At 39.3% G+C, this 21,877-nt stretch overlaps 1 protein-coding gene across 1 annotated transcript in view; it reads left to right on the forward strand.

Moving 5' to 3' along the window:
- LOC114667146 (pleckstrin homology domain-containing family G member 3) overlaps nucleotides 1-21,877 on the forward strand; it is a 156,523-nt gene that overhangs the window by 105,207 nt on the left and 29,439 nt on the right. The window contains exons 4-9 of the mRNA XM_028822308.2: nucleotides 1,285-1,385; nucleotides 6,282-6,351; nucleotides 12,439-12,485; nucleotides 12,879-13,029; nucleotides 18,628-18,759; nucleotides 21,327-21,509. Of these exons, the coding sequence (XP_028678141.1) occupies nucleotides 1,285-1,385; nucleotides 6,282-6,351; nucleotides 12,439-12,485; nucleotides 12,879-13,029; nucleotides 18,628-18,759; nucleotides 21,327-21,509 (684 nt within the window). The remainder of the gene's footprint in view (nucleotides 1-1,284; nucleotides 1,386-6,281; nucleotides 6,352-12,438; nucleotides 12,486-12,878; nucleotides 13,030-18,627; nucleotides 18,760-21,326; nucleotides 21,510-21,877) is intronic.

Here is a 21,877-nt window from a genome sequence, read left to right on the forward strand (position 1 = left end):
TTGTAGCATTATTTGGTTACAATTATTACGATGATTCAAAGTTGATTTGTTCCAAGTTTGTTTAAAATTGCTACAAATCGTGGTTCTGTATTCTGTTCATTTATGACATGAGGATAAATAAACTACCTTTATTCTTAGTGGTATAAGTGCTAATAGTCCTGAATGAAGTAGGTGGCAACATAGAGAAGCTAAGGATGTTAAAACTGTGTTCTATTGTTTCCCAAGACAAGGTGAGTCTTGTATGTTCTGAGTAGAAGGCGGCCATCAACATTCTCCAGATTATTTATTTAAGTAGAAACTGAAAGATTGTATAATGCAGCTTGTTTTCATAAACTTATGGTAAATATATAAAATGAAAGAGTGGCTGCTGTGGAGCAAACGTTGGCCTCCGTGGTTGGTTGTATTCTTGCTTCTCCTATTCATGTATTTGGGGTTAAGAGGTCTATTGGTGCAGTTACATAAACCCAGAATGCATTTCCTCCAAGAACTATTTGGGTTAATATGCTCCAGCAAAATAGCTCTTAACTTTTTTTATGAGAATAGATTAAATGTATACTCCACCAGATTTTATTTTTCGTATGTTACTCCATGTAGTTTGTAGTGGTGGCCCAGAAAAAAAGTTTAATGTCATGGTTTCGTGGAGAAAGGGCATAAAAAGTTTGATATAATTGGACCCAATGGTGATTTATACTGGACAACAGCAAACAGTAAAATGTCCATGAAAGAGAATCTCACGTTAATCATGTCCCATAATCCATACATCGGGTCATCCAGTCTTATGCCCACAATGAGTAAAATGCATTTATTTATTTATTTATTACTAAAAATATTGTAAAATAAATAACTCTGGGAAATAATAGCAGCCCTCAAACAGAGTGCCACTTCTCACAGGGTCCTGCCTTTGAATTAAAGACTGCACAGTCCATCTTTGGTTAGAGGATTCCTTTAAGAAGGCTTTACATTATCTTACATGACTGTGCCACAACCTCCTAAATCCTCATTGTGTTTTTTGTTTAACATTTTTTTTTATTATTAGACTCATGGTGTTTTGCATACTAAGTTAACACTGTGATTAAAGTAGCAAAACAGCTTCTGTGTGCTTTCATGAACAAGTAAGTGTGTTGCTCTTTCTTGAAGTACTCAAGCGGAAACACTTAAGCAGGTGAACCAAAATAATTATATTAAGCTGTCTATGAATGCCAATTCTTAGTTATAAATCAGTAAATGTGTTCATTCATTTGTCATGTTCTAATTATCTTATTTACTGTTTTGGGTACATTTTAGGATTACCTGGCCCATATCATTGACACTCCTGACTTGCCCATTAGAGCAGAACAAGTGTCTGCACTCTTTGGTAATATTGAAGATATCTATGAGTTCAACAGGTACTTTTTTTCCTAATTTTATAGAAAAAGATTAATACATAAATAAGTAATATGGATAATAATTCTCTCAGTACCAGCACGCTTAATTTGTGTTAAAGAATCTCAGGTTTTTTTGTATGCTTTTCTTGAGTATTTTAGCATGTCTTGCACTTTGTGTACGTGTATTGATGCATTCATTTTCTTCGGGTAATTCCATCTCGGCCAAGGCTCTGATATATTAAGTTCTGTTCTAGCATTACCAAGGGTGAAAGAAAATGACTAATCCCTAAACAGAATGTACTTTCTTTCAAAGACATACTCACATAACGGGGCAGTTTGGACACATAGATTAACAGCATGCCTTTGCATTTTTGATTGTAGAAAACCTCATTTTCACTCCAAACAGAATGTTCCTACTATGCATTTAAACTTTGGATCCAAGCCCGGAGAAGTTGCAGATTTAACTAATAATGTACAAAACATGTGCAATGAGTTAAACAAGAAACAAGTAATCTTGTCAAGTTCAAATTTTGTGTCAGGTATATAAGAATATTTTTACATGCCCTTTGCAGACTAGTGACCATAGAATAATACTAACAACGTGAAATGAACACAACACCATACATTAAATGAAACCTCAAAAACATAAGAAACGTTCATCCATCCATCCATCCATCCATTGTCTCCCGCTTATCCGAGGTCGGGTCGCAGGGGCAGCAGCTTGAGCAGAGATGCCCAGACTTCCCTCTCCCCGGCCACTTCTTCTAGCTCTTCCGGGAGAATCCCGAGGCGTTCCCAGGGCCAGCCGGGAGACATAGTCCCTCCAGCGTGTCCTGGGTCTTCCCCGGGGCCTCCTCCCAGTTGGACGTGCCCGGAACACCTCCCCAGGGAGGCGTCCAGGAGGCATCCTGATCAGATCCCCGAGCCACCTCATCTGACACCTCTCGATGCGGAGGAGCAACGGCTCTACTCTGAGCCCCTCCCGGATGACTGAGCTTCTCACCCTATCTTTAAGGGAGAGCCCAGACACCCTGCAGAGGAAACTCATTTCAGCCGCTTGTATTCGCGATCTCGTTCTTTCGGTCACTACCCATAGCTCATGACCATAGGTGAGGGTAGGAACATAGATTGACCGGTAAATTGAGAGCTTTGCCTTATGGCTCAGCTCCTTTTTCACCACGACAGACCGATGCAGAGCCCGCATCACTGCGGATGCCGCACCGATCCGCCTGACGATCTCACGCTCCATTCTTCCCTCACTCGTGAACAAGACCCCGAGATACTTGAACTCCTCCACTTGAGGCAGGATCTCGCTCCCAACCCTGAGAGGGCACTCCACCCTTCTCCGGCTGAGGACCATGGTCTCGGATTTGGAGGTGCTGATTCTCATCCCAGCCGCTTCACACTCGGCTGCGAACCGATCCAGAGAGAGCTGAAGATCACGGCCTGATGAAGCAAACAGGACAACATCATCTGCAAAAAGCAGTGACCCAATCCTTAGTCCACCAAACCGGACCCCCTCAACACCCTGGCTGCGCCTAGAAATTCTGTCCATAAAAGTTATGAACAGAATCGGTGACAAAGGGCAGCCCTGGCGGAGTCCAACTCTCACTGGAAACGGGTTCGACTTACTGCCGGCAATGCGGACCAAGCTCTGACACCGGTTGTACAGGGACCGAACAGCCCTTATCAGGGGGTCCGGTACTCCATACTCCCGGAGCACCCCCCACAGGATCCCCCGAGGAACACGGTCGAACGCCTTTTCCAAGTCCACAAAACACATGTAGACTGGTTGGGCGAACTCCCATGCACCCTCCAGGACTCTGCTAAGGGTGCAGAGCTGGTCCACTGTTCCGCGACCAGGACGAAAACCACACTGTTCCTCCTGAATCCGAGGTTCGACTATCCGACGGACCCTCCTCTCCAGAACCCCCGAATAGACTTTTCCAGGGAGGCTGAGGAGTGTGATCCCTCTGTAGTTGGAACACACCCTCCGGTCCCCCTTCTTAAAGAGGGGGACCACCACCCCGGTCTGCCAGTCCAGAGGCACTGTCCCTGATGTCCATGCGATGTTATAGAGACGTGTCAACCAAGACAGCCCTACAACATCCAGAGCCTTGAGGAACTCCGGGCGTATCTCATCCACCCCCGGGGCCCTGCCACCAAGGAGTTTTTTGACCACCTCGGTGACCTCAGTCCCAGAGATGGGGGAGCCCACCTCCGAGTCCCCAGGCTCTGCTTCCTCATTGGAAGGCATGTTATTGGGATTGAGGAGGTCTTCGAAGTACTCCCCCCACCGACTCACAACGTCCCAAGTCGAGGTCAGCAGCGCACCATCACCACCATATACAGTGTTGACACTGCACTGCTTCCCCCTCCTGAGACGCCGGACGGTGGGCCAGAATCTCCTCGAAGCCGTCCGAAAGTCGTTCTCTATGGCCTCCCCAAACTCCTCCCATGCCCGAGTTTTTGCCTCAGCAACCACTGAAGCTGCATTCCGCTTGGCCTGCCGGTACCTATTAGCTGCCTCCAGAATTCCACAGGACAAAAGGGACCGGTAGGACTCCTTCTTCAGCTTGACGGCATCCCTCACCGCCGGTGTCAACCAACGGGTTCGGGGATTGCCGCCACGACAGGCACCGACCACCTTACGGCCACAGCTCCGGTCAGCCGCCTCAACAATAGAGGCACGGAACATGGCCCATTCGGACTCAATGTCCCCCACCTCCCTCGGGACATGGTCGAAGTTCTGCCGGAGGTGGGAGTTGAAGCTACTTCTGACAGGGGGCTCTGCCAGACGTTCCCAGCAGACCCTCACAACACGTTTGGGCCTACCAGGCCTGACCGGCATCCTCCCCCACCATCGAAACGTTCATGCAGTTGGCTAAACGAGTGACATAATGACATGAAGTAACACTGTCCCACCTGTTTAATCCAGTTTGAGGTTACAGGGGACAAGAGCCCTATCTCAGTATTATCAGCAAGCACATTCATTTACAGTTGTGGCCAAAGAATGACCCAGGTATTGGTTTTCACAAAGTTTGCTGCTTCAGTGCTTTTAGAACTTTTTGTCAGATGTTTCTATGGTATACTGAAGTAGAATTACAAACATTTCATAAGTTTCAAAGGCTTTTATTGACAATTACATTAAGTTTATGCAAAGAGTTAATATTTGCAGTGTTGGCCCTTCTTTCTTTTTCAAGACCTCTGCAATTCACCCTGACATGCTGTCAATCAACTTCTGGGCCAAATCCTGACTGATGGCAGCCCATTCTTGCATCATCAATGCTTGGAGTTTGTCAGAATTGGTGGGTTTTAACCACTCAATGGGATTAAGGTCTGGGGAGTTTCCTGGCCATGGACCCAAAATTTCGATGTTTTGTTTCCCGAGCCACTGTCTTGGCTGGTTAGGAAAAGTTGCTCTCGGAGGATGTTTTGGTCCCATTCTTTATTCATGGCTGTGTTCTTAGGCAAAATTGTAAGTGAGCCCACTGCCTTGGCTGAGAAGAAACCCCACACATGAATGGTCTCAGGATGCTTTACTGTTGGCATGACACAGGACTGATGGTAGCGCCACTCACCTTATCTTTTTTCCCGGATGCCCCAAACAGTCAGAAAGGGGATTCATCAGAGAAAATGACTTGACCCCAGCAGTCCGCAGCAGTCTAATCCTTGTACCTTTTGCAGAATATCAGTCTGTCCCTGATGTTTTTCTTGGCTTCTTTGCTGCCCTTCTTGACAACCAGGCCATCCTCCAAAAGTCTTCGCCTCACTGTGCGTGCAGATTATCTCAAACCTGCCTGCTGCAATTCCTGAGCAAGCTCTTCACTGATGGTGCCCGCAGCTGAATCACCTTTAGGAGATGGTCCTGGCGCTTGCTGGACTTTCTTAGGTGCCCTGAAGCCGCCTTCACAACAGCAGTGGTAATGTTTTTTTTTTGGGATTCAGTTCATTTTCATGGCAAAGAGGGACTTTGCAATTAATTGCAATTCACCTGATCACTCTTCATAACATTCTGGAGTATTTGCAAATTGCCATCATAAAAACTGAGGCAGCAAGCTTTGTGAAAATTAATGTGTGTGTCATGAAGAGTACATTTTCCCTATGCTATTGAAAAAGAAGACTATATCTAATTAGGTCTCCTACATTAAAAAAAATGAAGAATACTGTATATTGAACTACATTGAAGTAATCGCTGAAGATTAGAATTCGTTCCAGAATGATTCCACAAAAGACAGTAACAGAATGAGGTTCTGTCCAAATGACAAGGACTTAATTTTCATTTCAAAAAAGTGTCGTTAGCAGACGTTGGGTTGCTTTTTGATGTATTTTCATACCCTATGTGCCATTGCTTAAAAAATGGAAGCTGTGATAAAGCAATTGTAAAAGATGGCCACAGGAAAGCTTATAAATGTAAAAAAAATATATATATTCTTTCTTTGTTATTCATCTGAACAATTTCTGCTCTTACATTAGTTGTGCATTCAGTGTCATATTTGAAAGTTTTTCCTAAGTAATATGTGTTGTCTCAACCTTTGATCACTAAAGGAAATATATTTGTAGTTTTGTTTGTAGCCTTTTGCTGTGTCACAGTTTTTGGTATCTGTGCATGCATATGACATATATAAAAAGGGAATTTTATCGATTTTTTCCTAGGGGTTTTGTTTAAGAAATCATGTGACAGCCTAATGGAATATACATATTGAAATTCTATTTATATTGTTTTAATGTGAAGTTCTTGTCTTTTTAAGGAGTCAAGGCTGGGAGGGGGGTGGCTATTGAAAAACAAGGCCTGTTAAAGCCCATTGAGTAATTCCTCGTGTGATTTTTGGGTTGTGCAAGAAATAAATTGCTGCTGCTGTTGTAATGAATTTCTTCTTATTACATTTAATATGTTTAATATTTCCTTTTTCAAAGTGAACTGCTCCAAGCACTGGACATGTGTGAAAACGACCCAGTAGCCATTGCTCAGTGTTTTGTAGATAAGGTAAGCATTACTGATTATTCTTAAAGAAAACCAATATGATATGTACAGTATATCTGGAGTATGATACACAATGCTATCATTAATATGCATTTATAGTGACAATTTCTAGCTAGCTATCAATGTAGCCAGGGCCTCTTTATTCTGTCCTTGACTTTCCTATGTATGACCTGTCAGAACTTTAATAATTCAAATGTATTTTTTATAGAATTGCAGTTTGATGCTGCAGGAGGCTACTCTAATAAAAAGAATCTAAATTTTTTTTCCTCTGATGCTTTTTCTTCTAATAGTGTTGCCATGTGCTTCATCAGGCCAGGCTGTGCACCACACAACCTGCCAATAAATTACTGTATATCCAACTGCACCTATTTTTAAAAATCTAAAGAATTATTGCATTTAACAAACATTTTTTAAAGGTAAATGAAGTTCTGTTTTGTTTTCCTTGACATATCTATAACAATCCTGCTTCTGGAAACATTTTCTGGGTTGTGTTGGGAGTTTTCAGCATAAATACATGGATGATGAATTGGACGGTGCAGAGATCCCACACAAAAGTATTTATATAAGAAAGTCATGTTTCATAAAATACTCAAGAAGAGCCTGCATAGATGACAAAGTTAGTTTAATGTAAACAGCTGCTTTCAAATGGGAAAAGTATTTAACATGGCTGGGCATGCTGTAATCTTGTTATCTTAATGCCATGAGAATGATGGTTTTTCAGTAATGCTATCTAATCAGTGGATATCTTTTATTTTGTGACGAGTGTCTGTTAACATTTGTGTTGACCATGAGGTGCATAAATGAATAAAATGAATTCCATGTGATAAAAGCTTCATTTAGGCTTCTTAGAAATTATTTAAATAACAACCAAAACGGCCCAAATCTAGTGAAGCTCATCTTAACAGCCGAGTATGGTGGCCTGGATGGAATTAAAGCAAATAAGGGGTAGATGAAAAAAGTAAAATAAGCAACTTGCAAACAACTTTTAACTTGGCACATTTTTATTAGCATAAATAAATATTTTAAATATATAAAGATGTTCCAATCAGTTTTTTCATCTGATACCAATTAATGATTCCATGTTACTTGAACTGACCGATTTTATTTTTTTTTCTTTTAAAAAACTTTTCATGCTAAGTTCCTGCATAACCAGCCTTGTAGAAGTCTTATGTTCTGTATTAAGGAATTATCCCCAGGATTTTTACAGCTCAACTGTAGACCACTTTTGTTATTTGTTAATTTTTTTTTTCTTAAAGTTAAATTCTATAGGTTTATTGTTCAAAGACCATAAAAATAATACTAAAATTGTAATCCCCTTAAAATACACAATTTTAACTTCTCTCTCTCTCTCTCTCTCTCTCTCTCTCTCATATATATATATATATATATATATATATATATATATATATATATATATATATCCATCCATCCATCCATCCATCCATCCATTTTCCAACCTGCTGAATCCGAACACAGGGTCACAGGGGTCTGCCGGAGCCAATCCCAGCCAACACAGGGCACAAGGCAGGAAACAATCCTGGGCAGGGTGCCAACCCACCGCAGGACACACACAAACACACCCACACACCAAGCACACACTAGGGCCAATTTAGAATTGCCAATCCACCTAACCTGCATGTCTTTGGACTGTGGGAGGAAACCGGAGCGCCCGGAGGAAACCCACGCAGATACGGGGAGAACATGCAAACTCCACACAGGGAGGACCCAGGAATCGAACCCAGGTCCCCAGATCACCCAACTGCGAGGCAGCAGCGCTACCCACTGCGCCACCGTGCCACCATATATATATATATATATATATATTATATACCAGTAACGGCATACTGCACTATGACGTGCAGCGAATACACTTGACTTGAGCATTCATAGTTTCCATCCTCTTTCTCTGTATGTTTAGCATTCGTTTGCTCAGAGGTTGATACGCTTGCTCCTTCCTGTGCAGCTCTTCTTTTCTCCACCTTAGCTGCCCGTTTCTTCTCTTCTTCCATCGGCATCTTTTCGAGTTAAAACTGATTCACTTAAGCTGGCACTTAAGTCTTCAATCTGCCTCAAGAATGATTTAAGATATGAAGAGGTAGGGGAAGTGACGTTGAAGGAGGTAGGGAATGAGAACGGTGCCCATACACGTGCTACACGGCCGCCCTGCTGTGCGCTGTCGAGAGTTGATTCTACAATAAAATACAATAAAAATAAAAAGTAATAAAAATCATCACCCCGAAAGCGGATAGTAGACGTCACATAGTATATGTGTACCAAATTTCAGGTCAATAGGTGAAACAGTTTGCGAGCTATAGGTGATTTTAAAATCCTGGACAGACAAATGAACAGCCACGGTAGCGTATTATATAGAAACTTTTATATATATATATATATATATATATATATATATATATAAAATCCAACATCTGTCTGTATGTCTGCCTGCTTTTCATGAGAGAACTACTTCACGATAGAGTCACCCTTCTCACTCGCATACCAGCCTGCTTTTCACGAGAGAACTACTTCACGATAGAGTCACCCTTCTCACTCGCACACCAGCCTCGGGGCGTATCTTACATCTGCTTAGGTAGCGAATGAGAGAACTACTTAATGGATTTAGATTGTTTTTTTGTTTTTTTTTTCCTCTAGAATTTGTTTGAACATTCCGGTTGATTTTGTGACTCTCATCACACTAAGAATCATAGTTTGTGTGCAGGAGCGATATATTCATGCTAATCCGAAACAGTGACTGCAGGCCGAGGGGAGGGGGGAAGTGTGACATCAGGAGTAGGGAGTCAGTCAACCTCTGTATTTTGGAGTATACCTTGCCTCCAGTTAGCTAGAGATACCTTTTTGTTTATTGCTTTTTAGTTTGTCCTGTTTCACTACTATGTGGGCGGAGCCGTGAGGGATGGCTAGTAAAACATATTCACAAAACATTTTATTCACCATACATATAGCATACAAGAAAATAAACTGCTTACCATTATTACAAGATACAGTTGTAATAAAATGTTAATACGTTGCTTAGTTGATATTGTAGCACAGGGTGTAAAGTAACATCAAACATTAAACACCAAATAATAGATAAATACATGAAAGTTAAAGTTTTGAGTAGACTGAGAAACAAACAGGAAACAAAGAAGGAATCCATGACCAAATAACATGATTTGTGTTTGCTTACATGTAGGAATATAAATGTCGAGGTTTCTATCACCTATGACATTAAGGAACAATAGGTAAGGATAAGAGCAGATATATATATATTTTTTTTTTAATCAGTTTTCATGCCAAACACTGGAAGAACAACAGCCATTCAATGGTTATTCGTTTATCAAGAATATACAAGGCTGAAAAAGTTTATCAATAAAATTGACAGGTTTGGCTGTTAAGCTAACAAGCCTGTTTAACACAAGCTCACTCACTGTCCATACTCGGACTAGGAGTGTCCATTTTAATTAAAGTACTAAATGAAAAGGTCTGAACTTGACTCTCTTTTCTTTACGTGGGTTAACATTTCCTCCACTCCAATTTCACCTGGACAACATCCACCTGTCATTACTATCTGTACACCGGTTGCTTCTTGGATTCCTTTTTCTTTATTACTCCACTTTCTTTAATATAAAAGCCAAAATCTGGGGCTTTGTCTTCTTTGTCTACCCCAAACACTGTCATGCAGCTATCTGTTTACAGAAAGCGTTCTGGCCAGAAGCAGACTTGTGCAGTTCCTCAAGTACAGTAATAGCATGCGTAACAGAGCACTAAATCTTCCAAATCACTTGAAGTGAAAACTGGTCAATCAGACAGAGTATCACTAATTATACTGTAAATAAATAGTACATCTAAGGTAGTCTAAGATAGTGCTGTTTTTACTTTGAATATGATTTTATTAAAGCCTTTGTGTGTAATGTTTAATTTCAGTCATTTGTCAAATATTCCTAAAGTAGTTATTCTGAAAAATATTTTGGATTAGTATAGCTTGTGGACAGAAATGCATTGACAGATTAGCAATCTGTAGAATTGGGAATGACCTCGGAATAGGATGCCTATTCCTTCATTGTGTTAGCCAGAGAACATAAAGACAAGTACAAACCCATTTAGAGTTTCAGCATTTGCTAAGAATGACTCCTCTAAGTTTGTCTGGTAGTGTCCAAGATCAGAGAGGCTTGCCATTTTATTAAGATGGTCGTGTGCTACATCAAAAAATCGTTGACTAATTTTTATTATACTATTTGAAAAGTATCTGTGTCTTTTGCTAGAAAATCATTTGGAAATGATTTTTGTTCACAGGACATTAAGCCTCAGAGGCCTATATTGGCTTCTAAACTGTTCTTTCAAACAGTGCTTGCTGTTTTCTATATGTATTTCTTAATTTATGTGCCGTTATTGGAAATTGGCTTGGAGGTAACATTATTAAATATTTAAGTAATTTTAATATTTGATGTGCTGTGTGGGATATTGTTTGCATTTTGCCTGTGCTTTACAGTGAATTACCAGAGAAATTGATAACAGTTGACAAAACTAAATTTGAAGTAAAAAGTTAATGTTGCGTTGACATTTTTGCTGCTGTTCCAAATATGACAAATCCATGTGCAATTGTCTAATTGTCATTTTGGTCTACCTCATTTAATATGAATGTGGTCATACCTGAAACCATGGCCATAAAATTAAAACCTTAAATACACCCTGTGACAAAAATGTGTTTAATAATTATAATGGTCCAATTTACCTGGAGAACAGCATTGCATATCATTATATCCAAGTATTCATATTGTTAGTTTTGCAATGCTTTTATACTCCCAGTCAACAGATGATGTCCGTGTTTTGATGGTTAACTGGACCGGGTTCGTTCATCATGTCCTTAGTGTACTGCACGCGCACAATGCTTTGAAAACATGCTTATTAATTATGTGAATGATTGTGTGAGCGTGATGAGGCCAGAGACGTTAGTCTTTGAGGCTTCATGATTAGCAAAATATATTGCATCACATGTTAGTGACACATCTGTGACATTTGGGACGGAATTGCCATTTATGACAACATGAAGGCTGCCATGTTTATTGGAATGGAACATCACTATGTGAACTCTATTCACATTGCCCATTATCTTTAACATTGATTGCCAATAGCTACTGCGGTTGGGCATGTGGTTGCAACAGCATTACCGTGGGTTGTCTCTAATGGATGATGTACATCAGATTTGAGTGCAGAGACCATGGAGGCACACCACTAGAAAAGCTAGTGTTAGGTTGTGAATGCTGCTGTGTGTGATATTAGTTCATGATATTTGATATCTGTTGCCTTGTGTGAACCTTCAGTGCCTTTCCTCTGTATCCTCACATGTCCAAGCCTCCTGTCTTTAAAGGCTACTCTCAGTTTGGCTTCTATGACTCCTCGTGTGTCTCACACTTGCACCTCCTCTTTCAATTGTGTCACCAAAGCCAAACTGACCAATCACACCAAATCCATGTGTTGACCAATCACATTGCTTGAAGGAACTGGACATAACAGACCTTGGTGTTTTTTATAGAGTAGATACATAGAATATGCTGTGGCAGCTGTTGCTTTTGGATCCATTTTCCCCTGCAGATTACAGGACATCATTTGGTTCTTGTCTGACTCTTATCTATGCTTTTATGTATTGAATGTTTTTACTCTTATTCTTGGAATCATTCCTTATTTGAGTTACTTTTGTTCCATATGTCAGTTTCGGACCACATCTTTTGGGTACAACTAATTTTGTCACAGAGTAAACTTTGATTAGTCCAGCGGTTCTCAAACTGTGGGGCAACAAAGGGGGCACGAATGTTGCCATATATGGCATAATTTCGCTATTCGTAGAAAAATGTTAAACTTGCAGCGGTGTATCGGCAGTAAAAAATATAGGAATACATTTTATTAGGGTTTCAAAAAAACGTTAGGGGGGCGCGATTAAAACTGTTATGAAAACTCTGGTCGCAAGTACTTAAAGGTTGAGAAACGCTGGATTAGTCTCAGGACTTTTATTTTATTTTGTATTTGTGGTTTTCTCAGGACTTTTATTTTATTTTGTATTTGTGGTTTCTTATATGTATTCTTTTAATCTTACAGAGCAATGACTTTGATATCTACACTCAGTACTGCACCAACTACCCCAAGTAAGTGAACACACTGCTTACTACATTGTTTTCATATGGACTGGACATTATATTTCATTGCACGTTAATAAGAGACTTTTTTTTGCATGACCTCTACCAGCAGAGCCACAGGTCAATTCACAGTACTCCACTGTTGAACATAGTTTTTCTTGTTCAAATTATAATAATGAACAGTATTAAATTAAATAATCACAATAACCAGTCAGTCTGTTTTTTATGTAGTGCCTTGATGAGTAGAATTAAAACTGCCTTAAATGGGTTTCTGTAGAATGTGGACATTGTTGAATGTTTTCTGGTATCAAATGGATTTATGTTCTGGTATCAAATGGATCTGTATGTCTTTTTTCTGCGCCTGTTCTTGGTATTAATGTTGGATCCTTTGTTATTCTTTAGTTCTGTTGCTGCTTTGACTGAATGTATGAGAAACAAGTTCTTGGCCAAATTCTTTCGTGAGAGGCAAGCTTCTCTGAAGCGTTCTCTCCCTTTAGGGTCTTATCTCTTGAAACCTGTTCAGAGGATCTTGAAATATCACCTTTTGCTTCAGGTATGTATTTATGTTAAAGTTCCAAGTTATTGTGTGTACACAGTACAATGAAATTCCTGCTTACACATCTCCCATAGATTAGTGACAGTACTGTAGTACCAATGGCTGCAGTATATGCAGTGAATACAACACCTGACTTTAAATACACCATCAGAAGATTACAAACGGTGGATTAAACTGTCAGGCATTTTTTAAACCAACGTCTGGCTTTCTGTTTAGTATATATACTGTTTTAGGCTTTGTTTAACATTAGCTGAGAATATAAATTAAACTTGTGTAAATATTCATGGTGAACTGGTTTAATCCAAGTATAGGGCCACAGTGCTGGTGGTGGTTTGGGGAAGCAGAGCCTTTGTTAGCACCAGTTAGGAAATTGTATTGGACTAGGGGGCTCTGCCCCCTGCTCGCTTCACTCGCCCACCCCTGGTTTGGTTTACCGGATATACAATGGGAATTGTTACATATGCATTATTTTCACTTTTACTTTAAAACTTTTGTAAAAACAATACTTGTCCTTTATTTTCGGCCCTGGACGCGGTTAAATCTCTTTCTCGCAGGATGTATAACGCTGCTTGCGTTGTGAAGGGGGGGGGTGGCTGCGCCTTAACACACGCTAAGGAGATGCAGTTGGATCATGTTGTCTTGCTGCTGCTGCTGGCGAGGTGCCTGTTATGTTTGTCACGTTGCGTGTTGATCATTTAAAAACCTGTGCAGCAGCTGTGCTTTTGCCGCTTTGTGTCTCTGCCGCTCGCATTGTTAAGGGGGGGGTAGGGCTGAACGCACACTAAGGAGTTGCGGTCGGATCATCTGCTGGCTTCCTGCATGTTCTGCTTGTCATTGTTTCAAGAGCTGGGAGCACATAATGTCTGACTACTAAAAGCATTCTTACAACTGCTTGGTTAGATGTCCGTGATCTTGTTTTAAATGCTGTCTCACTGCCTTTGCTCGCGTGACGTTACAGTGTCTCTCGCGGGATGTCAAATTGTAATCTCTTGGCACCAAGTCTCATGTTTAAGGTCCCCGCGAGACACTCCGTGACCAATCTCTTTCATCTCGCGGGTCTTTTAAGTGTCTTCCGAGAAGATCACATCTCGTCTCCCTTCCACCAAGATTTTTTTTTATAATAGATATGTAAAAGTCTACTCTGTCTGAATTTTATTTTTCTTTTTATTATGAACCTTTTTGTACCTTTTGCACACATTTACTAATGTCCATCTATTTTTTTAGTCCTCCTTGACATAATAAAAAAAAATAATTATTAATTTATTAAAACATAATATGGTGTTTCACCTTTAAATGGCCCTATACAGTGTATTTTGTTATACCCCTATCAACATAGCTTAACTGACATTCTAATCAGGAAAGCCTCATGTGGCAGCTAGAAAGCACATTTTGATCTGTAGCAAGGAACATCTGCATGACCAGACCTTTTCATCTATTCATTTTCTATAAGTGTGTTATCTAATTTAAAGTGAAAGTGAGTCTGTCTCAATAGTTAAGATCACAAAAGAGAGAGTAATTTAAAAGAAAAACAAACAAAAAGAATAGAGCAAAAATGTTCTCAATATAAATTTGTTTTTTCAGATGTTGCAAAAGTAGGTTCTTATTTTGTAATCTACTTTGTTATATCCCCAAAGATTTAATATTTGATGTATTTGTATATGGTATATTATTCAAATTATTTATATTGTAATAATCAATCCTTCTACAATTTTGGCTTATAAAATGTAGTAGGTTTGTGGCAAAACAACAAATTTGTTTTCTCTGATGATCATCCATGGCGTCCTGCCACTATACATGATGCTGATAATAACCTTGTAGCATTTCCACGAGAACTGCAACATTTTATGTTTGCAGTCAAGTAAATGAGGGGGAAAAATCTTAGAAATGCAAGTATACAACCTACTTCACCTTTTTTTAGGAAACAAGTGAATAACAAGTTTCACCATTCACCGTGTTCTAGTAAAGCTGTTGTTTGAGATGATGCCAATAGTTGTTTGAGATGATGCCAAAATGTATTGGTTTGTCAATGTTTTTAAACATAAAGAATAATATTTTGTGTCATGATTATGTTTGGCTACACTTTAGAACACATTATAACTGTCCCACTGCCATCCATTTTTCATTTCTAGTTGCTAGGGTAGGTAAAACACTCTTGTTTGCTGTGTTTTTCTTTTCATTATAGCTGAGCTGTTTTGAGGTGTTGCTCTTCTGGTATTTTGTCATGTGATATGTAGGTCTGGGTAAAAAAAGTCAATTTTCTGATTAATCATTATCAATCATTTAAACAATTCAATATCGGTTCTTAAAGTCTCAAGATCAATTTTGGGAATCTGTATGCTGCTCAATTGGTATATGTAGATTTTTGCTTATCTTTGTTTTTGATGTCTGATCCAGTAGATGTTGCTAATGCGCCTGTTAAGGCTTTTTATTAAAAAAGACTACCTCAAATAAAATGTTGTATCCTGTTTAACTGAAATCAACGCTTAAATCAGATTTGTGGACTTACTACGGATTCAGATGGTGCATTGGAAAAGAACAACTGAATAAAAGCAAAAGCATATTTAAGCTATGCAACTCAGACATTAATTATTGTTGTAGCACAACACATTTTAGAAATCATTTATCCCAACGTCACCCGTAAATGTAATCTCAGTTGACATCCAAACAAGTAGAGCCTAAACAATCCAAACTGGAGATGGCGGGGAGCTCCAAGCTTCCATTTAATTCGCCTCACGCCCTAAAAATAACAGTGTATAGCATTTTTTATATGTAAAGATATGAGGCCCTACACCATTGTTGAAAATGCAAGCTCTCGACAGATGATACAAGTTTTTGAACTGCAATATGCTATACCAACCAGAAAGCAGCTGAGTGAAGTTATTGTGCTTAGGCTTTATGAAGATCTTAAGCAAAATGTTACTGAGATTTGTCACGTTGTATTAATATTTTCTTTGCATAGTTAAGTGATCACTAAAAAAGCCACCACTTCAAATCTATCATTACACGCAAATTCAGTCAAGATGAAATCGGTATCAAATCGGAGCATTGTGAATCAGAATCGAATCAAATTGGGGCATCAGTGCATATGATGTTTGCAGTGTGAATCTGGGCTCCTTTTGATGTAGTGATATTTTTTTTTTTTGTGTGTTTCTCTGCTGTGCTTTAGACTTCATTGCTTGTCCTTTTTTTTCTTTAAATTAACAGCATGTTGTACAGTACATCCGGAAAATATTCCCAGCGCATCACTTTTTCCACATTTTGTTATGTTACACCCTTATTCCAAAATAGATTAAATTCATTTTTTTCCTCAGAATTCTGCACACAACACCCCATAATGACAACGTGAAAAGTTTACTTGAGGTTTTTGCAAATTTATTACAAATAAAAAAACTGAGAAATCCCATGTACATAAGTATTCACAGCCTTTGCTCAATACTTTGTCGATGCACCTTTGGCAGCAATTACAGCCTCAAGTCTTTTTGAATATGATGCCACAAGCTTGGCACACCTATCCTTGGCCAGTTTCACCCATTCCTCTTTGCAGCACCTCTCAAGCTCCATCAGGTCGGTGCACGGCCATTTTAAGATCTCTCCAGAGATGTTCAATCGGATTCAAGTCTGGGCTCTGGCTGGGCCACTCAAGGACATTCACAGAGTTGTCCTGAAGCCACTCCTTTGATATCTTGGCTGTGTGCTTAGGGCCGTTGTCCTGCTGAAAGATGAACCGTCGCCCCAGTCTGAGGTCAAGAGCGCTCTGGAGCAGGTTTTCATCCAGGATGTCTCTGTACATTGCTGCAGTCATCTTTACTTTTATCCTGACTAGTCTCCCTGTCCCTGCCGCTGAAAAACATCCCCATAGCATGATGCTGCCACCACCATGCTTCACTGTAGGGATGGTGCCAGGTTTCCTCCAAACGTGACGCTTGGCATTCACACCAAAGTGTTCAATCTTTGTCTCATCAGACCAGAGAATTTTCTTTCTCATGGTCTGAGAGTCCTTCAGGTGCCTTTTGGCAAACTCCAGGCAGGCTGCCATGTGCCTTTTACTAAGGAGTGGCTTCCGTCTGGCCACTCTACCATACAGGCCTGATTGGTGGATTGCTACAGAGATGGTTGTCCTTCTGGAAGGTTCTCCTCTCTCCGCAGAGGACCTCTGGAGCTCTGACAGAGTGACCATCGGGTTCTTTGTCACCTCCCTGACTAAGGCCCTTCTCCCCCGATCACTCAGCTTAGATGGCCGGCCAGCTCTAGGAAGAGTCCTGGTGGTTTCGAACTTCTTCCACTTACGGATGATGGAGGCCACTGTGCTCATTGGGACCTTCAAAGCAGCAGAAATTTTTCTGTAAACTTCCCCAGATTTGTGCCTCGAGACAATCCTGTCTCGGAGGTCTACAGACAATTCCTTTGACTTCATGCTTGGTTTGTGCTCTGACATGAACTGTCAACTGTGGGACCTTATATAGACAGGTGTGTGCCTTTCCAAATCATGTCCAGTCAACTGAATTTACCACAGGTGGACTCCAATGAAGCTGCAGAAACATCTCAAGGATGATCAGGGGAAACAGGATGCACCTGAGCTCAATTTCGAGCTTCAAGGCAAAGGCTGTGAATACTTATGTACATGTGTTTTCTCAATTTTTTTATTTTTAATAAATTTGCAAAAATCTCAAGTAAACATTTTTCATGTTGTCATTATGGGGTGTTGTGTGTAGAATTCTGAGGAAAAAAAATGAATTTAATCCAATTTGGAATAAGGCTGTAATGTAACAAAATGTGGAAAAAAGTGATGCGCTGTGAATACTTTCCGGATGCACTGTATAGCTGGTGACTTGTGTAAACTTGGTCAAAAAGCATATTGACATTGTACAAATATCAGTATACCACACCAATACACATTTGTCCACCAAATTGTCTTATTATTTATCTATGTTGATTTTTATCATCCGATATTTCAGCTCACATTTACATGGAGCAATGAGTGCACATTCGGTGCCAAGCAATTTTTTTCTTTTTCTTTTTTTTTTTTTAAGAGAACAAACACTTGAGTTGTGCATTTCAGAATAATCGAATATACTTTCAAAAATAAAAAATATATACGTAGTTTAAAAAAAACTGCACTTAAATGAAATTAGCTTATCTTTATCAATGCTTCCTCTTTCATTTTTATTATCATTTTACATATTCTGAATAAGACAAGGTGAGTAATACATAGTGAGAATATCTGAATATTAAATACTTGTAAATAGCAAAAAAAATAAATTTGTTTCTATTTTTTTTTTTGTGTGTCTGTAACTTGTGTTTCAAATAAGTTGCCTCAAACTTGTCATTTTAGCTAGAGGTGATTTGGGTTATCTTTAGAAATAGAACATTTTGAATTTTGGCACTTAGGAAGGATTCACATCTAAAGAACACAGCAATGCAGTCAAATGAAGCAAGTGAACACGATGAGGTGGAATTACATTTTGGGAAGATTGTTCTTGACCAGGCCTGTTTGAACTGGTAGAGCTGCCGTGTATCTTACAAAACAGGACTTGTTCAGCTATGATGTGAAAGATCAAAAAACATTAACACTGTTCTTTCATGCCTTTTTTACAGGAAATTGCAAAACATTTTGACTCTCAGGAAAATGGTTATGATGTTGTGGAGGAGGCAATTGATAGCATGACAGGGGTGGCCTGGTACATCAATGATATGAAGAGGAAGCACGAACATGCTGTCAGACTCCAGGTAGGTGAGGAATCCTCCACAGAGCATGGAGAGTAGCCGAGTTTAAATACTTGTTAAAATAGTCATAGTTATTGGAATGTTTACCTAAGGTATTTTTAAATGTATTGGTCTTTTAGCCATTTTAAAATATTTTTTTACTTTGAAGGGGTATGTGTTAAAAGCAATTTGTAAATTGTGGGGGATCATGAGAAAATATTATGCTGAATTAAATTTAAAAAGGGCAGTAGCCGTTAAAATCTGGAAATTTGGTTACATTGCCTTCTGTGTTTGTTACCCTAATTTTGAAAGTCCTTACAGAGCCTTTTTAAATATCAAAACCTTATTGGATTATTATCCAGCTCCAATTGATCCTGCATGAGAGAGCCTATGAGCTCTGGTGTCTTGTCGAGGGCAATTTGCTGCTTTGTGCCCAGTACTACCAGGACACCCCCATGACCCTGAATTGGATTGGGTGGTTTTGACATTATTATGTTAATTAGCCTGTATTTTGTATAGGACTATTAATAGATTAATCAAAATTACAGTTATGTACATTGTCAAATACTGTACATTAACTGACCAGTTTAATAAAGGCAGGACACACCAAAAATACACACAACAAATGCAATACAAAACCGTGTATATTAAAAGGAGCTTTAAAAATCGAATATGAGCATTGATTAAACCTTCTAAAAGGATAAACTAATGAATTATGGCAGTCAGGCACCCAATCTCACCTGTCAGTCTGCCAAAATTGAGTTTAGGAATTCTAGGGAGTGAATCAGAAAAAAAAACTGGACAAAGTTACAGCATTCAGCTATTGTTGCATATTTCTTAATAAACATCACGCTATTGTTTGTTATTCCTAGTTATATGTTTGTATCTCCGATTTTAAAATTTCTAACCCTGTTTATGTCACTGAAGGTATTTTCAGATATTTAACATCACAGGTTTGGGTTGATATGAAATCTTTACAATTCCATTGATCCTATTTTCATGAAAGTGTCACGTAGGCCAGTGGTCCCACAGTTTTTAGAGAATCTCTGTAGTTTTTGAAAATTCTTGCTTTTTAACAAAAAGTCATTTAGTTGTGCCTCTGCTGTCATTTTGCAGCATGATGAATTTGTATGCATATTTTGCTTTGCATGTTTTGTAAACTCGAATGGATTAATGTCCTAACTTGTTTGACATTTATTTTTTGTGCACAGGTGCAGACAAAATTAAATTAACCACTCTGCTGTAAAAAAATTATTTAATCTTAACCAAAGTCTTAAACAACTGAGTTTAAATGAAGAAAACACTTGTCTAATATAAGTTATGACAACAGTAAGGAATTTTGTGAAGAGTTCAAACAGTATTACTAATTTTGACATTTGTGACAAAAGCAAATCATCTTGTTTTGAAAAATGGGATTTTTATAACCGCGGTTGTACTCTAATTAAAAATTATGTTAAAGATAATCTGCAGTTTTATTGAGTCACCAGGAATTCTACTTTGTCTGCATACCTCTACAGTTGGCTTTTGTATTATCATTAGTGATAACAATTTTGTTAATATGATTTCATGCACACCTCCTCTGTGGGTGATATGAATCACAGGTTGATTGTAGACTGACTTCTGCAATGTTTCATTCCCACATCCACTTATTCTTGCTGTCAAAGGTCCGTATTTTAGCAAACCTTCTCTGTGAACAAGTTTTGCCCTTAATGTTACTTTTCCTGTGTGGAGTTTGCATGTTCTCCCCGTGTCTGCGTGGGTTTCCTCCGGGCACTCTGGTTTCCTCCCACAGTCCAAAGACATGCAGGTTAGGTGAATTGGCGATTCTAAATTGGCCCTAGTGTGTGCTTGGTGTGTGGGTGTGTTTGTGTGTGTCCTGCGGTGGGTTGGCACCCTGCCCAGGATTGGTTCCTGCCTTGTGCCATGTGTTGGCTGGGATTGGCTCCAGCAGACCACCGTGACCCTGTGTTCGGATTCAGCGGGTTAGAAAATGGATGGATGGATGGTCTTGGAACATCTCCTTTTTTTTTTTTAATGAAAATCTTTGAACAAATGTTTTTTTTAACAAGTAACATTCAGATTCACGTTTAATTTTATTTGTTGTGTTACACTAGTGTAACAAAAATGTAATAAATACCTTACTTTTATTTATTTATTTTTTAAGAAAACAAGATATGTGATAGTGTACATTCAGTCATCTTGGACAAAACTATAGTGCTGAATTTTTAAACCACATTTATTAAGTTGAAAATGCATACCTGATTGCTGTCTCATTTGAAGCTTTTTGTTACGATACAGTACGGTATGTTTAAACAGTGTGCTAAATACGTCTAGCTCTAAATTTATATGACCACTTACAGTACACAATTTGAAATGAATTAGAAGTATAATCTTTTCTTGTTTGGTAGTGGAGTATAATCTTTGTTTACTTTCTTGACTAATATATCATTTAGGGCTGGATATTTAAGAATTAATAGGTTACATGCTTTCTCTTACACAGGTTTTTTTTTCGGTATTAGTTTTTATTATTTTTTTGTATTCAATAGTTCAGTAAGCAAAACTTTTTTTTTTTTTTCATGTCTCTTTTGCAGGAGGTTCAGTCTTTGCTAATCAATTGGAAAGGTCCTGACCTAACAACATATGGGGAACTTGTTCTTGAAAGCACCTTTCGACTTCATCGGGCCAAAAATGAGCGGACTCTTTTTCTTTTTGACAAGATTTTGCTCATCACTAAAAAGCGAGGAGAGCATTATGTCTACAAAACCCACATTTCAGTAAGTTCTCGTTAAGTAATATTTTCAGTTGTAACATTTATTAGGGGCAGCACGGTGGCGCAGAGGTAGCGCTGCTGTCTCGCAGTAAGGAGACCTGAGTTCGCTTCCCGGGTCCTCCCTGCATGGAGTTTGCATGTTCTCCCCGTGTCTGCGTGGGTTTCCTCCCACAGTCCAAAGACTTGCAGGTTAGGTGCATTGGCGATCCTAAATTGTCCCGTGTGTGTGTGTGTGCCCTGCAGTGGGTTGGCGCCCTGCCTGGGTCTGTTCCTGCCTTGCGCCCTGTGTTGGCTGGGATTGGCTCCAGCAGACCCCCGTGACACGGTGTTAGGATATAGCAGGTTGGATAATGGCTGACTGACTGATATTTA

The sequence above is a fragment of the Erpetoichthys calabaricus genome, chromosome 16 (genome assembly GCF_900747795.2).
Source record: "Erpetoichthys calabaricus chromosome 16, fErpCal1.3, whole genome shotgun sequence".
Classification (NCBI taxonomy): domain Eukaryota; kingdom Metazoa; phylum Chordata; class Cladistia; order Polypteriformes; family Polypteridae; genus Erpetoichthys; species Erpetoichthys calabaricus.